The sequence below is a fragment of the Diabrotica undecimpunctata genome, chromosome 7 (assembly GCF_040954645.1).
Source record: "Diabrotica undecimpunctata isolate CICGRU chromosome 7, icDiaUnde3, whole genome shotgun sequence".
NCBI lineage: Eukaryota > Metazoa > Arthropoda > Insecta > Coleoptera > Chrysomelidae > Diabrotica > Diabrotica undecimpunctata.
The window spans coordinates 98,006,257-98,031,191 of NC_092809.1; the positions used below are offsets into that span (position 1 = coordinate 98,006,257).

Here is a 24,935-nt window from a genome sequence, read left to right on the forward strand (position 1 = left end):
GAATCTAGAAGAAGCAACAACCAATGACAGTTGGTCATATCTTTCTAGACACTCGTTTCTCTTTATTATATTTTTTGTTGTTGATAACAACATATATATATATATATATATATATATATATATATATATATATATATATATATATATATATATATATACCGAACCAATCAAATAGGAATTGCTATCTGCACTTTGTGTGCAACCAAAATTATAAAATATTACATACTACAAATAGAAATCTATTTATTTTTATCAATTATTTTTATTAATTAGACGTACTGATATTTCTAAAGCTCAGTATCGCTTGCCTGCCTTACTATCAAGTGAGGTCATAGACCGGTCGGACCAAAATGTCTCTGATCGAATCTAATTTGATGATTTTCAATTAGCTTTAGTAAGCAGTTTGTTTGTCAAATGTGAAGTAGTGACCTTTGAAAAGCTGTGGCCACTTATTGGTATGAGTTTAAAAATACTTGTTAATCTTGTTTGTTTTTAAAATACGAGTCTGATTATTGATTTATATGGTGTGAAGAAAGTTTTAATATTTCATAAAAAGTTTAAGCACAACACTCATGTACAATAGATATTTTAATCAACTTTTATTATAATTTTCTGGGGTAATGTCTTTAGTTAGCTTTTTGTTAAGTACTTAGTATGTTGAAGCTCCGAAAAATAATTTTAGTCCACGCCGAATCTGTCCAAAAGCGGACCATAATGGAAATTTTCCATAGGAGTTTATTTTTTTACTGGAATTACTACAGGATGCACCTTATATCAAATACTCACGATATGCACTAGTCGCAAACCTTATGCTTAATTTTTTTATTTTACAAAATCTGAAAAAATCGAAAATTTTTGCTTTTTGCGCCCATATTTTCGCCTATAACAAGAAATATTACAAAAATAAAGTAAAAGTTTAATTTTTTAATTTTACACAATATTTGACTAGTTAAAAATTTAATTTTTATTGTTTAAAAAATAGCAAAAAAAAAATTTTAAAAAATGGACTTTTTCCTTTAAAATTTTTCGGCCCCTTAAATATAACTTACAGCCTGTATATTCTATCTGGAAACACTTTAGAATAAATCTGAAACGTGTGAATTTGGTAAGGATAATTTTAGCGGTTTTTGCATTATAATTTTGCAGTCAAAATCAGCAAAAAAATGCAAATTTGCAAAAATTATGCTGGGACCAAAATAAGTACTTTAAATAGTCGAATTTTTTACACATACAGAAAGGTTAAAGTTTCAAATACACTTTACACGATTAAAATCAGTCAACTAGAAGAGTCTAGAGAATTTTTTAAAGTTATAAACAATTTTTTCAAATTATAGTCATTTTCATATAAATAGATATTTTCAAATTTCATAAATTAATAATTATTAGAAAACTGCTGAAACAAATTAATTTTAATATGTAAATTATTTTATATATACAGTAATGTGCGAATTACTGGAATCATTGTTATATTTTTCAATATTCACAGTTGGCAACATTGTTCACGCATTAACAACTGACGAAGCATTGAAAACATAACCTTACTTTTCTCTGCCTTTTATTTGAGGGTGTTTTAGGACATTTTCCACTAAGTTTGTGTTGTTTTATACTATTTTGTGTTGTTTTCGGTAATAAGTGAGTTTGTTTGGTTTAATTTCATCATGGATATTAGGCCTAGGAAGCTTAAAAAGATTATCACGTTAAGTGAACACCTTATATGTCACAAAGAGAAATCGCAGGAACGTTGGAAGAGACTCAAGGGATAGTAAGCAAGATCTTGAAGCGTAATCGAGAGACTGAAACAATGGATGTGAAAAGGTTAGAAAAATGCGGCAGAAAGAGAAAAACAGCACCAGCAGGTGAAAAATTTTTACTTTGAAAAAGCAAATTATACTCAATAAAAACCAACCAAGAGCTCCAGCAAGATCTAGTATAGTGATTCATGACTCAACTGTTCGGAAATTTTTTTTTGAAGAATGGTAGAAGGGCGTCCACAGAAAAAAAACAGCTTATAACTGAACGAATAAAGAAACAAAGAAGATAAGTACTCCAATTGGACTGTAGACGACAGAAGAAACGTCCTATTTACAGATGAAACTCACTTTATAGTTCAGAAACAGTGGTCAAAATTCATCAGGAAGTCTGACAATGAAAAGTTTACACCATCTTGTATCTGCTACTTTGAGTACTTCTTGCTCTTTGTACCACGCTAGCCATTTTACCTTGCTTGTTTTTGAAAGCCCTAAGTAATAATTCACATCAAAAAAATATACAGATAACCCACCAAAAAATATTAAACTTACAATGAAATGCTCCCACGATACGTTGCGTCGATACGTATGTGTCCTAGATCCAAATTTACTACAACAATAATAACTCTGAACAGAAAACGCACACATACGCACCTCAGTTTAACCACAAATGCTTTTCTTTTTTATACTATGCTTAAACTACTAGAATCTGATGTATCACATGCGCTGTATAAGAACGCATGCGCGGTTTTCCGGCAAAAGGGATACGCTGGTATCCCACACGAGTACTGCAGAGTTAAAGTGCTTACTTTGGTTCCAGCATAATTTTGTAAATTAGCAATTTTTTGCGTACCCTGGATTGCAGAATTATTATGCAAAGACTGTTAGATCCATCCTAATGAAATTTATCGTATGTTTTAGTCGTATTTTAAAGTTTTTGTTGACGGAATTGTTAAGGTTGTAAGTTTAAGGGGTTGAAAAATTTTAGAGGAAAAATCTACTTTTTTCTCCAATTTTTGCTATTTTTTAAACAATAAACATTAAATTTTCAGTTTCTAGGTAGTCAAATATTATGTATAATTGAAAAAGAAAACTTTTACTTGCCATACTTTTTTGTAGGCACAATATCTTTTGAGTTATTAGAAAATTAAGCACGATGTTTGAGACTGTCGCATATCGTGATTATTGATACAAGGTACATCCTGAAACGATTCTAGCAAAAAAATAGACTTTTTTGAAAAATACCCAGGTCAAAACAGATTCCGTCTGAACTATTTCTAAGTTTAAATTCATTGAACAAACTTTTTGAAATTCCATAATTATGGAAAATATATTTTAAATTAATGAGCTAATTAAACACAAATAACAACAAATATATGAAAAAACGCATAGAATATGTAATGTTAACAAAAAAAAATGTGAAAGTTTACCACTAACTGACATCCAATTATTTGTAATTACATATATAATGCTTTTTTATTTCGATACACAGTTTCTCGTTTTCAGGGAATATATAGGAACAAGCTTGTTAGAACACCATTTAAAAAGTGGTATATTATGGTCTTCAATCCATTTTTCAATCCATTTAAACTCTTTTTAAGTATAGTAACCTGTGCCATCCTGTTGAAAGACAATATCTTCTACTGATGTTAAACTTTGTTCCTAATCGGTAAAAAAGATTCTTTTAAAATCTAGATATATTTGTCGGTAGTTAAAATCCCATCGGTAAAATCGATACAGACGCTTTGACTTTTGTTTTGAGACCGTCGGGAAGAAAACTTTCATCTTTTTTTTTTATTAATTCATCGTGAATATATTTAATTTTTGTGCTTTTTTGGCAATTCTAACGTATTTTTCTTTTATTGTAATGTTAAAAGTAGCTTTTGCTTAGCCTACAACAAAGTTAAATTTTTTAAAAATATTTCGTACTGATTTTTTCAACTATATATCTTACTTTGTATATACCAAATCCTAATTTGTGGACCTCTCGGTGACATTTTAAACTAGAAACGTCATATGTCAAACGACATATTCGCGATTTCTGAATTGGATTTTTGAGAATTGAAAAATCTAATGATGGTTGAACAAATTTTCTCATCAATAGCTTAACCTCGACATATTTTAAAATCGACAAACGACAAGAAGCTTTACAATATTACAAAATACCTTTGACATTAATTGACATATGTTATTTTTCCTCTGGTTTTAAGATAATTATGGAAAAATCAACGTTTGTTGATGTAATTGAATGAAAAACGACGATTTGGCGAAAATGTTTTTCTTATTGTTGAAAATAAATAAAAATCCATAAAAGTAATCTTTTTAATGAATATTACTAGTTATTTGCATTTAAATAGTTTAAAAAATGACTTAATAACTAATCCATCCGTAATTTATTAATTTTTTTTATTGAATGATTTTTTCATAAAGTTTGTTTATAAAATTATTATTTAATTAAAATTAATATTTACAAATTAATGTTTTTAGATTAATTGTTTAAAAGTAGTACAGTTAATATTAATATTATATATAATCTAATAAAAGGCTAGCACCAATAGTCACACGGAGACGCAGTTTGTCCAGGACGATCACTCCTAGCACCACCACAAGAAATCTGAACTATCAACTGACTTTTCAACCTTAATCAATCCAGCAACCAGTCATCGCTGGATATTTAAGCACCACAAAAAATAAAAATATTGTTTATTAGAAAGCATTAAAATGATTTAATTTTTTCTTATATAATATTTACTTCCTTTAATTTTTTATTAATTTTTAGCTATTGAACTTTGACGTACTATTTAATTCTAAGGATGTTCGAAGTTCGCCGGATCAGTAGTCATATTATATTTAAATGCAAAAAAATTAAATATTTTTGTAATTAAATATTGTTAAATGATATAAATTAAAAATAAGAAATTAAATAATTTTATAATACACAACTATAAAATCTATTCTCTAAGCCTTAAAAGCCTCTTTAGAAAAAAAGTTAATGGAAAATTAAAAAAGTTATTCTATTTGTTTATTAGCTTATAAATTGTACAGTTGTTTAAAAAATTCTCTAGACTCTTCTATTCAATAGATTTTAATGATTTGAAAGCCCGAGTGCCTTTTTATATGGAAAAAAGTATTCAAGTATTTAAAACTTTTTTGTTGGCTCTGCATAATTTTGAAAATTAATAACTTTTTTGCAGTAATTTAGATTGCAAAATTATGTTGCGGAAACTACTTAATCGATGGGCTAAACTTTTATGTAGTGTTTTTTTATACTAAAAGAATTTAATTAAAATAATTAAAGGAAGTAAATTATGAAGGTTCCATGTGGTTTTTAAATACCTGAAAGAAATTATTTAAAAACCATTGATGTATGATTCTTTTTTAATGGTTTTTGCTAATTTGCAATAATAATACCTATTTTTTTATTTTAACATTAACTCTATTTTGTAAGAAATGTAATAGCAAAACCTTTTTGTTTTCACAAATTTTTTCTAAAATGTATAGCTGCCACGATATAGTAACGGGAAGGAGAACAAAAATTGAAATTTTCCAATTTTTTTTTTCACAAATTGTTTAATAACAAATTTATTCCACCTTTTGAAATTTCCTTATAGTAAAATTTGGCTTTATCCTAATACCGCGGGTTATCAAAGATAAAGTAAGTTAACACGCGAGACTGATTTGACAATGTAATTATTTATTATATTTTATTATTAACACTATCTATTGATGAACATTTTAATAACTCACATAACTGATAGTCATTTTAAACCGGTGGGGTTGCGCGATAGCTCTTTTTTAACACCTAGCAACAATAATCTGCGACCATTTTTTCACAGGCAACCTTATAATGTCATCATATTAAAAAAAATTGCTTTAATTTGGTTTAAGAAACATGCATATACGTCAAAAGCTGCGTATTTTATTTAAAAAATAAATGAACGACATTTTTGTTAAAAAATTATTTCCATTAATTGAATTAAAAATATTTGCGGCCACTTTTTGACTAGTAAAATCTATTATCAATGTATTCTCCTATTCTTAAATGTATGCAAAAATGTAAAAATGTTCTTGCAGTGGGATCTCGTACTATTATTATTTGATCTATATTACGATATAACTTTAAGGGTCAGAAAAGGTTAATTGGGTTATCGTTTACAATTTTTTTTTCATTATTTATGTGTTTACAAAGTTACTTTATTCAAATTAGAGGTAAAACTTTTGCAGTATAATACAGTTGTTTGTCTCTTAAATTCTAGCTAATACTTTTTCAATATGGTTTTCGATATAAGTGGGAAAATTGCTTTAATCACCGGAGGAGCTTCAGGAATCGGTCTTCACTATGCAAAAGAATTGTTACGAAACGGCTTACAGGTAATTTTTTTTTATTTGACCTATCATAAAGGATATATGAGCACTAACAACTACACTGAACGGCAAAAAAAGTAGCCACCCTATAAATTGTCGAAAATAAAAAGTCATTGGGAGTTTTATGCACTGTTTCATGTTGTATACTCAACAACTTTCATTTTTAAAACAAAAAATGGCCATTACTGCTTGATTACTTTATTTATTATATATATTAGCATAATTTATTTAATTATTCGGCTACAAAAGAAAATAGTGTAATATCGAAATGAATTACAAACAATAAAAATTACGCGTGAACTTAAACAGAATTTTCTAATATCGGGTATTATGCCCTAAAACATCAATAACTGATTGCATACGATTTGGCAGAGAAAGGAACAAATTTTGAATAAAAACTTGAGCAGTACGTTCATATTCTTTACTAGCATGTTTTAAAGTTCTGCAAAACTTTCTGGCTAGTCTGGTTGACTTCTAACCTTACGATGAAGTTCATCTTAAAGATTTTCGATGATATTTAGATCAAGGCTACAAGCTGGCCATTCTAGAGTATTAGTTCCTACTTCCCCTAAGTAATTTGTCACAATTCTGGTAGTATGCGATCGTGCATTATCATGCATAACGACGAAATTGTTCCCAATAAATGGACCAAATGAAACTACAGCTTCTGCCGAAATATCCTCTATACACCGGTGAATATTCAGGGGGTCATTGACGAAAATAAGTTCAGCTCGAGCTTCAAATGAGATTCCAGCCCAAACTATTACTCCACCACCGCCAAACTTTCTTCTCTGGGACATACAAGCTTGGGCATATCTTTCATTTCTCCATCTCCAAGCCCTCTCTTGCCCATTGCCAGACTTCACAGAACCGCGATTTATCATTAAAGAGAATTCGGTTCCAATCCTGTATATTCCAGTGTTGATGTTGTCGAACAAAAATTAATCGATACCTACAGTCTCCGGCTTGTGGTTTGGGAGATAGACCTTCTTGGCCATTAGTACCCTTTCATTAAGGCGTCTTGTACTGCAGACGGCTTGATCATCTCTTTGCGAGGTAACTCTTCTATGACCGGAACCAGCTCGATGCTCGTATCATTTTTTATAAAGCGATGGAAAGTAAACCGTATTGTAGTTTTTGGGATACCTAAAGTTTCAGATACATAAACTTGACTTCTTTCGTCTTATAGCAATGCAATAATTCAAGCAGCATCTACTGTAGATAACACCATATCTTAACTACTGACTAAATTACTGTTTAATTAAATATTTTTAACTTAGAAGATAAATATCGCCTACAGAAAATAACAACATAAACATCAAAACTGTCACAAACAAGTTTATAGCTAACAATTATCGCAATAAATATTTAAATTGAGTCTCAATATTAAACCGTGCATAAAACTTCCAATGAATTTTTATTTTCGGAAATTTATAGGGTGGCCACTTTTTTGTCGTTCAGTGTATATAATGTCACAAATTAAAATATATAAAAATTCAGGCGTTTAACTGGTAATAATTATTATTGCTTTATACAATCCACAGAACCTATTAATGGGTTAAGGATCATCAAAATATGTAAAAATTAGTGACAACTAAATAATGGGACAGTGTCAAGTAACTGCTAAAATCCACAGAAGATACGACAATTAGGATGCGAAAAAAATGCAGCAGGACACTCTAACAAACGTCAAAGCTTTTGTCAAATTGAGCGAATCGCCTATATATATATATATATATATATATATATATATATATATATATATATATATATATATATATATATATATATATATATATATATATATATTATATATATATATATATATATATATATATATATATATATATATATATATATATGTGTGTGTGTGTGTGTGTTTACCTCGGAAGGATACAATACTATATCCATTTTCATGGTTATTTAAGTGTAAGACTTAGTTTGGGGTATTCAATAACCACTACAATACTATTTGACTTCCAAAATTTATTAAACCATACAATTCACCTTTACAAATACAAATAATACATCTATGTCTTTAACCAAAATGGTATTTTATGTACAAACGACTCAGTCATCGTCAAGTAAGTCTCCTTCTGGATAGTCACTATTAGTATTTCTAGTATGCTCTAAGTTTTTTACCTAATCAGGTCAATCTCCTGATTTTCATCATGAAAGTTACTTTTCAATACTAGAGTTCCCATGCTGTTTTGTTTTACTTGCAGTTAGACACAGTTTGTCAGAAAAACTTGTTGTTTGTTATTTTTTGTTTGGCGGATTTTGAGATGTTTTGATACCATACAAAGACCTAAAATGTTTAAAATCTTCCAGTTCCATATCATGTTCGGTATATTTTATTGAGATTTGTTTAACTGCTGCCAGTCCTAAGTTTTTTTCTCTTTCGCTCTATCAGCGCATGGACAGTGTCCGCCTCCATGTGGGTGTGATCCTTTAGTAGAAACTTCTGAGTGATGATGATTCATTAGATAATCCGAATGAGTCAATTTACAGCAGGTAATTGGTTATTTACTTGACTAATTACTTCCTGATATCGTCTATAATGCTTTCTATATGTTTGGTAGTCAACTAATTAAATCCAAGTATGTGATTCATTGCAAGGATTTGGGTCAAAGACTATTTTGAAGGTTGGACGTTTAGAATTACTGCTTTTTGTGATGGGTCGATAACGAAACTATCTTTAAAATGCATAAACTAGGTCTTCTTCTTAAAGTTCCATCTCCTATCGGAGGTTGGATATCATAACGGCTATGGTCACTTTGTTGGCTGCTGCTCTGAAAAGTTGTAGTGAACTACAGTTAAACCATTCTCTAAGGTTCCTCAGCCAGGAGATGCGTCTCCTTCCTATGCTTCTTCTTCCTTGGATCCTTCCTTGCATAATAATTCTCAGCAGCTCATATTTTTCTCCTCTGGTTATATGGACCCAAATACTCTAGTTTTCTTCTTTTTATGCTGGATACCTTCTCTTCTTCTTTACCTCTAAACTAGGTAAAAAAGGAAAATAGAAACAGTTGTTTTGTGATTTGTATATTAATTAAAATATTTGTATTGTTTGGTTGTATTTTCTAATTTAATGTGAGTTTCGCTAATAGAAATTTCCATTCGGTTGTATATAATTTTGTTTTTATTAATTTCGTTACAGATATTTACCAGAGATTTACTTTATTTAACTTAGATTCATCAACTTACATTTTATTAATTATTTTGTCAATATCACATTTACATATATTAAGTAATTAGGAATCTTCGATATTAAATTCATGTTTTAAAGTTAATGCATGTTCTGTGAGCGCACATGCGTTTATCTTTTTGGTTTTTATGTCGCTGCGATGTGATATTACTCTATTGTGAAAATTACGAGATGATTCTCCGATATACACCTTTTTACAATTGGCACACGGTATAGAATAAACAACATTCGATGACTCCTGTATTGTGAAAGGATCCTTTGTCTTTGTGTACATCTTCGATACCGTTTTCACATTCTTAGTTGCAATTTTTAAGCCACTAACATTTTTGAAAATGTTCAATAGCTTAGGTGTGAGATTTGGAATATAGGGTAGGCAACCATACGTTATTTTAGATTGTGGTAGCTCTGATGTGTTCTGCGAAGAGTGTTTTTATAACATCCCGGCCAAACCTACTGACTGCAGCCCTAATAAACTGTGTTGTTTGTTATATATATATATATATATATATATATATATATATATATATATATATATATATATATATATATATATATATATATATAAAGAAGTATTAACGCGAGTAATAATATCAAATAAAGAATAAAAATATTGGCATAGCTCGCAAATAAAAGTGATTGAAGACAAGTATAAAAAGATAAAAGGCAACCTTAAGTTGCAGCCATGTTAAAAAAAAACTTGAAAAAGTATCACTACTAGAACAGCACAACCATTTTCTGGAACTATTTTTGGAAGACTATATTCTACAGCAACAACTAATAAATAAGCACGTAACAATCTAAGGCTATCTGAATAGAGATTAAGTATTTACGATAGCTTTACATGTTATATCTTTTTAATATCTTCTTATTCCGTATGTTTATAGGTATTTCCCTTTTCCTTAAGTGCTCTTAGCTTCCTTTGTGGTTTAAATTAGGAATTTTGTCCGGAATGCAAGGTTTTCTTTGCAGTTCATAGCATAGATTTCACAAAATAATTATGATTCTTTTATAGTGACTCTTTTATTACCTCTAAGCCTAAAGTGACGCAAAATTGAATTGCACCTAGAATTCATACACAAAAAGTCTTTGCGCTGTTTTATCTCTATTATTGTAGCTAGGATATACACAAATATACATTCAATAACACCCGCAAACACAAATCTATGATAGATTATGTTATGACCAACAGAGATATACATCCATCGAAAATAATCGACGTAAGATGCCTTAACTCAGCAGATGTAGGTAGCGACCATAATCTGGTATTATCTAAAATAAGAATCAGCATGAAATAATTCACACTCAAGAGAACGGCGCCAACACAAACAAAAATCAAAGTCCAAGGACTCAATGCGGAATCCACGGAATACTTTTACAGAAAAAGAATATTAGAGAAGATTGCTGGGAATGAAATATTAGAAAACGATGACATCGAAGAAAGCTGAGAAAATCTCAAAAATAACATAATTAATGCAACAACACAATTACTTGGAGAGAGGAAAGTAACGAACACTAACATATCAAAAAAGATAATAAAAATGAACACATTCAGTAGGAAGGGCAGACTATTTTCGATCCCTATTTGCTACAGGTGATGATAATAAGTCACCAACACCAGAGGTGACGATAAACGAAGAAATAAGTATTAAGGAAGAGGACGTCAAGGAAGCATTAAGGAAATTGAAGAATAGAAAATCATCAGAAGCGAACAAAATACCGAACGTACTTCTAAAGTACGGAGGACTAGATCTGACCAAATTAGGAATAATCAAAACGATCGGATGGGATAAGACAGGGAGATTCACTGAGTCCTCTATTGTGCAACCTAATCATGGATAAAATAATAAAATAAGTAAGTACTAAAAAACGATAACCAATGGGATAAAAACAACTTAAAATAATCTGCTGAGCAGACGACGCAATACTAGTCTTTCAAAGTTAAGATAATTTACAACGTATGCTGTACCAATTGGAGCTGAAAGGTCAGATAATAGAACAATTGATGGAGTTTAATTGTCTAGGTATCAGACTATCTAGCTACGCAAAGCTTGAAACAGAAGTGCAAGATTAAGGGAATAGAGCAAACAGATCCGCAGTTTGCCTGAATGAAACAATGTGGAGGAATAAAAATATCGTGAAAAAAATGAGTCTGAAATGAAAATTTACAAAACAGTTATCAAATCAAAAATTACATACGCGGCAGAAACACGACCTGACTCAAAAAGAATGTGTGAAATAGCAGAGCATCTTCGAAAACATCATATACTTTTCTCTTTAATTTCCATAAAATGGCTATCTATTTTTAAAGCCGTTGAATGTCGATAGAATGGAATCTAGAGCTAACTTTTTGAAGTCACATCATGGGGATTAAATTGGCGATCCTTTCGCAGAACTCTTAGCATATTTTTCTATTAGGTCTATTTTACGTTAGTTTTAGAATAGGAGATGACGTCATGGCTGATTAATTGCTGTCTATTATCTCAATTGTAAATAGTAATATTTAAAAGAAAAAATACCTAATAACGTCTAAATAAATCAAAATGAAACACTTTTAGGGCGTCACTTTGGCTGATGTAAATCCATCTGCTGGTGCAAGTGCTTTGGAGGAGCTTGAAAAGGAATTTGGACCCAATAGGGCAATATTTGTACAGACAGATGTAACGAATCGGCAACAGTTTGAAGGTGAGTGTAGACTATTAATTTTAAATGAACGTAAGATTAGGAAAATCAGAATTAAAACAGTTAATTGGTATAAAATGTTTCAATAAATAACATCTATGTACTTTAATAATGTTAAATTTTAGACAGTAAGGCACCCATCTTACAACTAGAATATAAATTGCACATAATTGCATAAAATGCACTGGCAAACAGCAGTTTCAAAAGTACAAGAAGAAGAAGGATCGTATCGTTTAAATATATTGAGGGTCTTAACAATACTTCGGGGAGACTAGGAAAACATTATTATATTATGACTTATCTGAATTATAGTATTTTGCTGCTGACTAGCTTTCAACTTTCGTTCAAAGTAATCCAAGAGCTTATCAGCTTCTTTTTGATACTTAATTGTGAAATCCAGCATAAGCTTTGGACTCGCACGTAATAAAATATGGCAACAAATTACACATTACACATTAATCCCGTATTTTAAATCATAGTAATGTCTATTTTTCCTTGGGATTGATTCACCACCACCCCTAATTGACAGTCGTACAAATGTTAAAGGCTGCGATCTTGTGAGAAATTTATCATATTTATTTTACAAACGCTCGGGGCAAGCGAAAAAGCAAAATATGAAGTCCGTACTAAGTTGCAGATGGCGCCAATGCAGTGTGACAACATCGCCCTCGTCGATGCAGTTTGGCCCGGAATAACAGAAAAATTACCAAAATAAAAAACAATTATTACCTAATGTATATAGTATTTTTATTAAATTATTTCTTTGGCTTTCTATGGCACAAGGGGGTCGCCAGAAGATTTCAACCTGTAAAGGAGTCGCAACAGATGCTATTTAGGACTTAATCTCCTCCTTAAATCCACAATTATATCGAGAAATACAAAAATAAAACTTTACAAAACAATAGTATGCCCAGTCCTAACATATGGTTCAGAGACCTGGAATCTAACAAAAAAGTAATGAAAACATATTAGGATGTTTCGAAAGAAAAGTATTAAGGCGAATTTATGGAACAGTGAATGACAATGCAGAAGACGATACAATTTCGAACTTTATAGAATATACCAGGAACTTGATATAGTAAAACATATTAATATATGACGTCTGAGGTAAATAGGGCATTTAATTCGGATGAATTCAAAATTAACCAGCTAAAAAATGCTCCTTATTAGACCCATTGGTCAGAGAAGAAGAGGAATCTTTGATAACATCGATAAAGACATGAGAGATATGGGAATATGTGCTTGGCGGAGGAAGGCAATGGATAGGGACGACTCGAGAGAACTTCTTGAAGAGGCTAGGACGCACGCAGGGTTATAAAGTCAGAATGATGATGATGCAAAGGGTTTGCGAAATCAAAAAAATTGAAAAACACTGGCCTAGACAATACCGAAAGCACGGATATCGATAGAGATATAAATTTTGAACATAAAATTCTAAATTGAGAGTAAAGGCATTTGAGTTTGTAATAAAACAATGATTATTACTTTTTGATACGGAAGCAATTTTAATATATTTATTTTCAAAATTTATTTTTAGGTGCTTTTAAGAAGACTGTGGAAACCTTTAAATATATCGATATTTTATTTAACAACGCTGGTATCTTGAATGATTCTACATGGGAGAAAGAATTGGATATCAATGTTGTAAGTAAAATGTTTTTAACATTTGAAGATTAATAGTTAATTGTTTAAGCTTAAATTATGGCAGTTAAATTTTTTTATCAGGTAGCGGATAGAAAAATTTATTTAGGAAGCCGGAGTGTTAGAAATTTATCAAAATTTAAATGTAACCTGGCTTTACAACTCTGCATGGGTCCTAGCCTCCTCAAGAAATTTTCTCCAGACGTCCCGATCCATCGCCTTTCTCCGCCAAGCACGTATTCCTATATTTCTCATGTCTTCATTGATGTTATCCAGGAACCTTGTTCTGGGTCTTTCTCTTCTTCTCTAACCAATGGGTTTATCAAGGAGCGTTCTAATTAAGTCATTTTATTCCATCCGCATTAGATGCCCTATCTACCTCAGACGTCCTATCTTAATATGTTTTACGATATCTGGTTCCTAGTATATTCTATAAAGTTCGAAGTTGTACCGTCTTCTCCAGTGTCATTCACTGCTACATAAATTCGCCTTAGTTCTTTTCTTTTGAAACATCCTAACATGTTTTTATTACTTTTTGTTAGACTCCAGGTCTCTGAACCGTATGTAGGGGTGGGCATATTATTGTTTTGTAGAGTTTAATTTTTGTATATCTGGATATAATTGTGCATTTAATGAGCAGATTGAGCCCAAAATGGCATCTGTTAGGCGTGAAAATTCTGCGGTTTATCTCTGCGGTAGTATTATTTTCAGTGTTAAGAAGCGCTCCCAGGTATACAAATTCATTCACTGCTTCGACGACGTCGTTTTCTATAACAAGTGAGCATAGGATTTGTAGTTGCGTGCTTATTTTCATTTAATTCGTTTTTTTTTTGTACAGCGTTTTCCGTTCTCTCAACAGTATTGATATCATCAGCATAGGCCAGGATTTGGACTGATTTATTATATATTGAACCAGTGGTTGTGATTTGTGACATACGTATTACTTTTTCCTAAGCTAGATTGAACAGTATACAAAAAAGAAGGTCTCCCTGACGCAACCCGTTATTTGTTTTAAAAGGTTCAGGCAGTTTCCCCTGAATTCGTACTCTACATTCAACTTTTTCAAGAGTTAGTTTTGTTAAATTTACTAACTGATTTGGTATTCCTAGCTCTTTCATTGCTTTGAACATTTAAACTAGTAAACTAGTTCGTAAGGTTTTATTATGCAATTTGCAATTTAGTGAAATTCTGCAATGGATTGTATATTTTACTATGTTTTATTTTATAATATTGACGACTTATGTAATTTAAGTAAATTTTATTTGTTATTATTTTTTTGACTTTTCGTAAGCTTTGTTCTTAAAATTGTAAAATTTTCAATGGCAATAAAGCATATTTCTAATCTATTTTAACATTTCTGTTCTATTCACAGAGTTGTAGGCTGCTTTGTGGTCTATAAATATGTGATGAGTATCAATGCTTATTCCAGTGTTTTTTTCAAAATTTGTTTTAGGGTTGCAATCTGATGAATTGTCAATTTATCACACCTGAAACCAGCCTGGTATTTTCCTACTATCCGTTCTGCATATGGTGCCATACGGTGACATAGTGCTCTGGAAAATATGTTATTCGCTGCATTTAGAAGCGTAATTGCTTTGTGGTTAAAGCATTCAAAGATATCTCCTTTTTTGTGTATGGTGCAAAGTATTCCAATATTTCAATCATGACCACCTTGTTTATATAGTTCAACTGGGAGATTATCTATTCCGGGTAATTTGTTTCTGGCTAGTTTTTTAACTGAATCTTTTACTTCAAGAATTGTTGCTGGTTCCTCTTCCCTCTCGTCTGCTCCCCTTACCACATCTCTTTCATCAACCAGGTTTTCTTTCTCTATATTAAGTGCGTGGTTAAAGTATTCCACCCACCTATTCAATAAATCTTTCCTTGTTGTAAATATGTCGCCATTCTACTTCTACATTTTTTTGTGGTTGCCTTGAATTCTTTTCTATTGATGTCAACTTTCTGATATAATGCTCTGAATTTTTTTTCTCATATAACCAAAGTACCAAATGTAATTTCCACAATCTATTTTATTTTATTTTTATTATATTAAAATTAAAACAATGAATTGCCTTCTTCATTTTGGCTGTCCTAATTTTGAGTGACATAAATATAACATTTGTCGTAATTAAATGTCTGTTGTCTAAGCTAGAAAAATGTATTTTAGAAAGGGACAATTATAGGAATTCTTCTGGCTATAGAAGATTACTTTCCTAAATTCAAGCAAGGTCGTGAAGCTGTTATCGTCAATATTTCTTCAACTGCAGCTTGCGATTGTTATCCTCATATTCCAGTTTACTCTTCCTCAAAGGCTGCAGTCTCAGCTCTAACTAAATCTTGGGGAGTTCCATACTTTTATGATAAACTAAAGGTTAGATTCGTGGCCCTCTGTCCGGGAGTGACATTAACTCCATTAATTCAGAATATTAGAGGAAGAAATTTTGGACAAATTTACGATGAGTATGTGAAACAAGGATTAAAAGAAGATAGATGGCCAAAACAAAAGTAAGTCGTTATATCTTCTCAGTATTTATATTTAAGAATTCTAAATTGAATACATATTTTATCATGTCAAAAATCGTGTTCACGCTAAAATTCAAAACAGTTAACTTTTTGTTTTATTTTACCAAATTGTTTTTTATACCGATAAAATAGTTTTTGGCCTATATAAAATGACCTAAATAACGTTTCTTAAAAAATATATAAAAGGGTGTGATTTACGACTTAATAAAAACTTAGAAAGACATGTAACAAAACTCGAATTTTTGGTCGATAAAGTCCACGGCTGGATTATGTTTGTCGATCAAGAAATATATACGGAGCCGTATTAAATTGATAAGGAAATATGTGAGGGCCCAATTGTAATATGATACAAGGCTGTAACAATTTGTACATGCTTTTTTTAAGGGCACTTTAATTTCTTCAGAGTAATCCTTTCTGTGATTGATTATGGTGCCAAGATAGTTGTAATTATCTTCTTAAGTAATTAATAGTTTTTCCTTTAACTGCTATTATTGTGATATTTTGTGATGCTTTTAAAATCTTTATATTTTCTTAATATTTGTTGAAAGGCCATATTCTTTAGCATGATTAACTACTTTGTTCATCAGTATCTGTAAATCGAGATTTTCTGCCAGAATAATAGCATCACCCGCATACTTTTATGTTGGTGTTCCATTGACTTTTAATCCAGTAGCTTTTCCCCCAAAAAGTCCTTCTCAAAATTTCTTTAGAGTATATGTACATGAAGACAAATGGTGAGAGCACATAGCTTTATTTGACCCCTCTTTTAATTTCGATTTTTTCTGATGTGTTTTCGTTAATGCTTACTTTGCTTACTGTTTATAGTATAGATTTTTTTTTATCTGAGGATCATTGTAGTTCATGTGTTTTGCTTTTAAGACCTTCATAAGCTGTTTGTACTGACTTTATCAAACGCCAATCTATGAAGCAGACGTACATATCTTGGTTTACAACCAAGCATTTCTAGATTAATGTATTTAATGTAAAGAGAGGATCTCCTGTACCGACGCCCATACTGAAACTGCGATTTTTTTACATTTATGTCGAGTTTATAATATATACGTTTGTGTATGATCTTTAGGAATGCTTTTTGTGTATGGGACATCAGACTAATGGTACAGTGATCACTTTACTTTGTAGCGTTTATCTTACTAGGGCAAGGTTGCAGGATTTTCATTCATAATTTTATGTATTTATCCAGGGACCACTTTCGGGGATCAACTTATTGGGGGAGGTTTAACACTATATTGCAAAAACATGTAACCGAACACATTACAACCTTTTTGGAAACCTAAGAAACTATTTAAAATGAACTGCTGGATTCAATGTTATATGCCGCTTAAGGACTAATAAGCAATGAGCTTCCGTTTAAGATCAAATGGTTTTAAATTTGAGATACACCCTTGGCAACCAAATTGTTGAACGATTTTGGGGATATTTTTTACATGATTCGCATAATACAGACGGTCAATAGGTGTATTTAGGAGCAACTCAATAATTTAAAATTGAACGGTACTCCTAATAAGTTAATTGGCCAAAGTTATGATGGCGCTGTTGTCATGTCAGGCAAAATTAATAGAGTCCAAGGAATAATTCGGCGTTCATTTCTGTATGCTCATTTTATCCATTGTTGTGCAAACCAGTTCAATTTAGTTGTTTCGAAAACAGCTTCTGAGCATAAAATGGTAAAAGTCTTTTTTGCTAAGCTGGGTTTATGTAATTCTTTTCTCGTTCTCCGAAACGTATGAATGTACTGATCAATGTTATAAAGAAACATCTTTCTGAGGATAGAATACTCGTTGCACATTCAACATCCGAGCTGTAATCACCATCTTCAGTCATAAAGAACGATCGAACGAAAAGTACGATCTTATAGAAAGAGTTTTCCTGACATCCTTTATTCGTGTTAATGAAAAAGGTTGTACTAAAAAAAGTAGTATTTACTCACGTAGTTACTCATGCATACTTAATTTTTATTGTTTATTGCTTTGATTTTGTGTTTTAAATTCATGTTGCCTAAAGTTATTAGATATTTATTAATATTTTAGACCCGAACATGTAGCTCAAGAAGCAATCAAGGTACTAAAATATGCACCAAATGGAACACTTTGGTTGATTGAAGGTGGTGAACCATGTTACGAGATTATTCCAGCAGACAGACTCACACAAAAGGGAAATTTGTTGAAAACTGAATAAATTTAGCAATTTTTGATATTACATATTTGATATATATATATATATATATATATATATATATATATATATATATATATATATATATATATATATGTATATGTATATATATATTTATATATATATATATATATATATATATATATATATATATTATTCTCATTTCTTGCTATAAGCAAATATTTATTTTCAGTTGTCCATGGTTAATGTCAGGATAGGAGTTCATTTCTCTAGTTAAATTAACTTTTATTGTTATATCTGTTTTGTAATATATTAATTTTTTACTTTTTTTCTATTTTTTACGTAACTGCATCAACTATTCTGTATTTTCGATATAAGGGTAGCTGCTAGATACTCATATAATATGATCCCGATAGGTGATAAATCTACATCAAAATAAAAAAAAGAATATTTCAGAGCATAATGATAAATATTAACCTATATAGAGAACAGCTGAATCGAATTTTGTGAGAAGATGTCTACAAATCACCAGAGAGGATAGAATAAAACAAAGCAAAATGAAACAGATTTTACAAAAGCTGAAATAAAATTATGATGCATTGGTCAGTACCCAAACTAAGAGAAGACTAATCGATACTAGATCGAATCTAATAAATATTAATCAATACACAGACAAGTAACGGAAAGTGACCTATCAATAACTGGTCGCCGACGTTTTTCGTTTGACGTTTGGCTTTTGGATCAATACAGACCCTGATTAAGAGCTCTTATCAGATCAATACTCCAGCTTAAAAAAGCGGGGCGGTTTGGCCTTTGATAAAAACTAAAAGGCAAAGATTAGAATTCTTACCAGATCAGTTTTCCGTTGAATGATCGACACTCCGTTGAATGAATAAATGACAACCTTATTATACCTTGTTTAGGTGGAGCGTTTCTTCAAGGTATGGAAGCTCCCTTGCCAGGGAGTGAATTGGGCCAAAAGCAGACATTAGTTTACGAATGTAATTGTACTAGATGTAGTTTGCAGAGATTAGGAGACGACTAGGTTGCTAAAGAGCAGTAGTCAGAATTGTTAGTTGAGGAACATTTTTAGCCATGTCGTCTTGAGAGGTATCTTCGCTTATTACCAGCTATACATGTGGAAATAGCTCTTTTAACCCTAGAAAGGTGGACTATTATTTACTGACAGTTATGGTGGACTATCGTAATTTTTACGACATCTAACAAAAAATTGAAAAAAAAATACAAATATAATTATAAACACTTTTATTACAATAAATTAGAAAAAATGTAAGTATTAGTAAGTGGTACACATATAAATAAAGTCGATGTACACTACTCGTTTGCACACATTGTACATATATTACCTCGGTGTTCGCCACATATAGCGTGATGGCATTGGTTGCAATATGTGGTAGTCATGCGCCTCTTTTAACTCGGACAATGGAAACATGCCTTGCGTTTCTTTTTTTCAGGTAACGGACGTTCAACTTCTTCGGAAATTTTGAGGACATCTTTAATATTTTGCTTAAGATTTCGACGTAAAGTTGGAATACACAATCGTTCTCTCAGCCAGGGTTCGGCGAGATGACGAGCCAATTCAACCATATATTCGTATCTGGATAAAACTGTTCTGTTTGCTTTTAATGTGTTTGTGGTGTAAATAACATACGAGTTAATACTTGCAATATTTATCATATTATAGAAGATACACAAAGGCCATCTCCTCGTTTTACGACCCGCATTCATATTCGAACACATTTGATCAAATGTATCCACTCCGCCTTTTGTTCCATTATAATCAGTTATTATAGTGGGTTTGCCATTTATTTTGGAAACATCAGCACCTTCGTGAAGTGTTGAAAGAAGTAAAACTACCTTATTTTTCTTTGGCATATATGATACCAATGTCTTTCTTTTATCAAAACAAAACATAGATGTATTGGGGACTCTGTTCTTTACATTTAACAATTCCTGTGGAATTTCTCTTTTATTTTTGCGAAGAGTTCCGATAATTGTCAGTTTGTACTGATCTTTTAATAACTCCTCTGCTAAGCTAACTGATGTAAACCAGTTGTCCATGGTAATATTTCTGTTACTACCATGAACTGATTTTGTAAGTTCCTTTACAAAATATGTACCCAACGGCAAACCATTTGTATTGGTTTTCTTGCCTAAATAAGGAATAGCATCGATCATATATTTCGAAGAGCTGTCACACATCATTACGATTTTGAGACCATACGAATTAGGTTTATCAGGTAAATACATTCGAAAAGGGCAACGTCCTCGAAATCCTACTAACTTTTCATCAATAGTCAAATAGGATGAAGGTGTATATGATTCTCTGCAGGTGGTAATAAAAATGTCCCATATTTCGCGTATATGCGCAAAAGGATCATCTTGCTGCCTTTCTTTTCGTGTTTCTTTTTCATCAAACCTAAGACAGTTTATGAGATATTTAAAACGCTGACCACTCATGCAAGCCTGATAAAATTTTCCTGATATATTACTGTCAAACATATATTTCACAGATAGATGACTGTCTTTATTTGCTGCAGACATTATCAAAATTGCCAATAAAGCTTGTAGCTCATTTTTACTCATGTCAGAAATATTAGGACGACTGGCATATTTTTTAGATTGTCTTGTAATTTCAGTATTTGAGTGTAACAGAGTACGACATAATATATCCTCTGAAAAAAAATGTAAGAAATATTCTTCAACTTTTGTGTAGTTTTTGGCATTTCCTTTGGGACCAGCTATAAAATGAATAATATTTCTAGCTGCCGTTCTTTTTGACAATGAAGGTATTTTGTTTGACCACTTATGCCCGTTTTTACCTTTTAGAGCCTTTCCGGGATTTACAATAAACTGAGAAACAGTGGAGTTCTCACCTGATGTTCCAGGTACTTCTTCTGTAGATTTTTCGCTTTCCACCACTATTGCTTTTATATCTGCATCCATTAAATTTACAGATGAACTGGATACACTGGATGGCTGGAAAATTTTGGAATTATCACTATTTTTAGAGTCATCTTCTTCATCTGAATCGTCCGATTCAAACTCCAAAGCATCTTCTTCTAACTCCCAGTCACTTCCACTATCTTCAAAAGGTTCCTGCTCACTATCTTCACCATTCATTATACGCTGTATTTCATCGTTTATTTCACTTGCCGTTAAAGGTTTTCGTGATGACATAGTGCTACAATTAAATAAAATAATATTTACTACAAATATAAAAAAGAATTAGATGACTTACCAAAAACGTCACCGGCGTCCAAATAAACTTGAGAGAAAAAAACTAACGTAGAAGGTGGACTTTCGTAAAATTGACGACGTGCCCTCAAAAAATCTAATACATAAATACAGTAGTGGAGAAACGCACTCACCGCCTGTTAAATCAAGACTAAAGAAACAGCTACTGAGAAGTGTATGGGCAGAGGTTACGCGACTGCACCCGAACTGCGGCGAAAACCGAGGAGCGTCGTCAAATTTACGATAGTCCACCTTTCTAGGGTTAATTAAGAATTTTGGCTTGCAGCTTGTTAGTATATGCGATATGTTAGTATGTGCTGAGATGTGTATATTTGCAGACGACATAGTCAATTGCGGAAACTGCAGAAAAACTGAAATACAACTTAGAGAAATGGAACCTAGAAGCAAGCAAATACAACTTAAACGTAAACAAAGAGAAGACTCAAATAATGAAAATATCAAGGAAACAAGGGACGGAAGATCAAATAGAAGTAATGATAGACCAACAAAAAATAATACAGACAAATTCGTACAAATACTTAGGAACAGTAATCAACAACAAAGGAGACATCGAGGATGATCTTAACAACAGATTGGAAAACACAGGAAAACTATTCCAAGCACTAAATAGAGGATTCCTTAATAACAAAGAAATATCAACAAAGACCAAGATGACAATATACAAAACAATATATAGACCTACAGTGACATATGGAGCAGAAAATTGGGTATTAAACAAAAGACATCAGAGCAGAATTCAGGCAGCAGAGATGAAATACCTCAGAAGAACGATAGGAGTAAAAAGAACTGATAGAATCAGAAATGAAGAAATAAGAGAAAGACTCAAAATCAAACCAATACTCGAGTCAATCAAAGAGAAAAAATTGGCATGGTTCGGACATCTAACCCGGATGGACAATAATAGACAAGTTAAAAGAGTGTGGGACGCCAAACCAATAGGGAAGAACAGAAGAGGAAGACCCATTAAAGAATGGAATAGTGACATCTCGCAGATACTGCAGAGTAAGGGTAAGACTTGGCAGGAAGCAACACAGATGGCATCCAATAGGAAGGAATGGAGAAAGTTCGTTAAGAGCTAGGACACCTCAGAAGACTGTCAAATATTGAAATGTAATGAATTGTATTTTAAACGGCCCAACACCGAAAGGTACAAATGGGTCTACTGATTAAGTAAAGTAAAAAAACTAAAAGGCAAAGATTAGAATTCTTACCAGATCAGTTTTCCGTTGAATGATCGACACTCCGTTGAATGAATAAATGACAACCTTATTATACCTTGTTTAGGTGGAGCGTTTCTTCAAGGTGTGGAAGCTCCCTTGCCAGGGAGTGAATTGGGCCAAAAGCAGACATTAGTTTACGAATGTAATTGTACTAGATGTAGTTTGCAGAGATTAGGAGACGACTAGGTTGCTAAAGAGCAGTAGTCAGAATTGTTAGTTGAGGAACATTTTTAGCCATGTCGTCTTGAGAGGTATCTTCGCTTATTACCAGCTATACATGTGGAAATAGCTCTTTTAATTAAGAATTTTGGCTTGCAGCTTATTAGTATATGCGATATGTTAGTATGTGCGATATGTTGCGTGGCGTCGCTTCTTGGGTGTCGAAGTACTTATCAGGATGTTCGTTTCCAGCCAAGTTGAGAAGTTTGTACAAGAGGAAAGAGGTCCGAGGGGTATATCAGAGATTTGGTGGATGAATGCCCATAGTCTGCCCGTTTGCTTATGATTTTCTTTAGAAGTTTTCTTTCGGTTACCATGATCGCAGTCATGCCATGTTGTTGCTATGTTGTTAAGCAAGGCCCTGTACTCAACAATTGATCTTATATAGGTTTTATATGTATGCAGGAAAGTTTTGTGTTGGCTGCTGCCGAATTTTCCAGATAGCGCTCCTAAGAGTTTAGCCCCCTTTCTCACCCTATTCAGAGTGAAGTTTAGTTCAATGTCCCAGTTAGGGTTCCAATGAAATTTATGGATTAGCATCTACTGAAATAGCATCAGTATTAACCAAAATATTTGGGAAACCCTTTTTAAAAGGACTTAAATGCTAAATTGGCTTCTTCCACATAATTCGTCAATATCAAATCGGTATCGGACAAGAGCATTATACTTTACAATACTAGAATGATCATGTCTAAATCATCATTACAGATGATATCATTTATCATAGACTCATAAACGAAATTATAAGGAGTGTAGAAGGAAAGAAAGTATGCACTGCATCATTTTTGGTCGTAGAAATAGTATTTGACTGTGTATGGCATCATGGACTACTTTATGAGGTACAAAACGCTGTCTCTAACTTTTGCTATCTAGTCTTTGAATCATACCTTAGTAACCGGTGCAGTAAATAAACGTGCAAGTTCCGTTTGAAAACCAGTACTTATATAAATATGCTCCATAGTAATAAGGTTTAAAGAGTCTCCTAGGCAATAGCTAATAACCTTATAATGGTTTTATTTACAAGTGTGAAATGCCCATAGGTGTGCAAATGGGTTTCACAGCATTTGTAAAAGTTATATATGAAGAAGAAGTATCACTTTTTTTTACTTTTAGCATATTTTATATATTATGTATATAAATAATTGGAGAATGTAATTTGTTATTTGAGTAATACAAATGTCAGTTTTTTAAACAAAAAAAAAATTATTATTTTATCGACAGTTTCGCAACAATCAGTTTACTTTTTTAAGATCAAAAATTTTGTCAATGTGTCAATAATTTTATTTTGTACATAATTCTAATAATTTTTAATAAAGGTAATGGAAATGATACATATGCCTATAATAAAAATGTCAACTAATACTAAATAGCTAATAGATTAATTAAATAAGAAGTATGACGTTATGCATCATCTACATTGACTTATTCTTCATCCGTGGATGTGTCTTCAGCAGTCACGTTAATAATTAACGGTTCCACCACGTTGTCTAATGTGTTGTCCAAGTCCCACATTTTTTCTTTTTCTTTTATCACATATTGAATGCATTTGTTCCAGTTTAAGGCAGTGACATTGTGTAAAGCATGTTTAAAAAGTTCTTTAACATCATCAAGTAAGTAAGTAAGTAAGTGGTGTTATTTCTTGCCACGTCCCCTTTTACTTGGGCCCAAATCAACTCTATGGGATCCAGTTATCGCTGGATATTTACGCACCACAAAAAATAAAAATATTGTTTATTAGAAAGCATTAAAATGATTTAATTTTTTCTTATATAATATTTACTTCCTTTAATTTTTTATTAATTTTTAGCTATTGAACTTTGACGTATTATTTAATTCTAAGGATGTTCGAAGTTCGCCAGATCAGGTAGTCATATTATATTTAAATGCAAAAAAATTAAA

General features: G+C 31.7%; 2 protein-coding genes across 4 annotated transcripts in view; one reads left to right on the plus strand and one right to left on the minus strand.

Moving 5' to 3' along the window:
• Positions 1-24,935, minus strand: part of LOC140445628 (dopaminechrome tautomerase-like) — a 153,089-nt gene that overhangs the window by 9,553 nt on the left and 118,601 nt on the right. The window lies entirely within an intron of this gene.
• LOC140445630 (15-hydroxyprostaglandin dehydrogenase [NAD(+)]-like) lies at positions 310-18,441 on the plus strand. The gene is made up of 6 exons (XM_072537837.1): positions 310-455; positions 6,005-6,119; positions 11,877-12,003; positions 13,538-13,644; positions 15,809-16,146; positions 18,213-18,441. Exons 2-6 carry the CDS (start codon positions 6,021-6,023, stop codon positions 18,358-18,360), a joined length of 819 nt encoding a protein of 272 aa, XP_072393938.1. The 5' UTR covers positions 310-455; positions 6,005-6,020; the 3' UTR covers positions 18,361-18,441.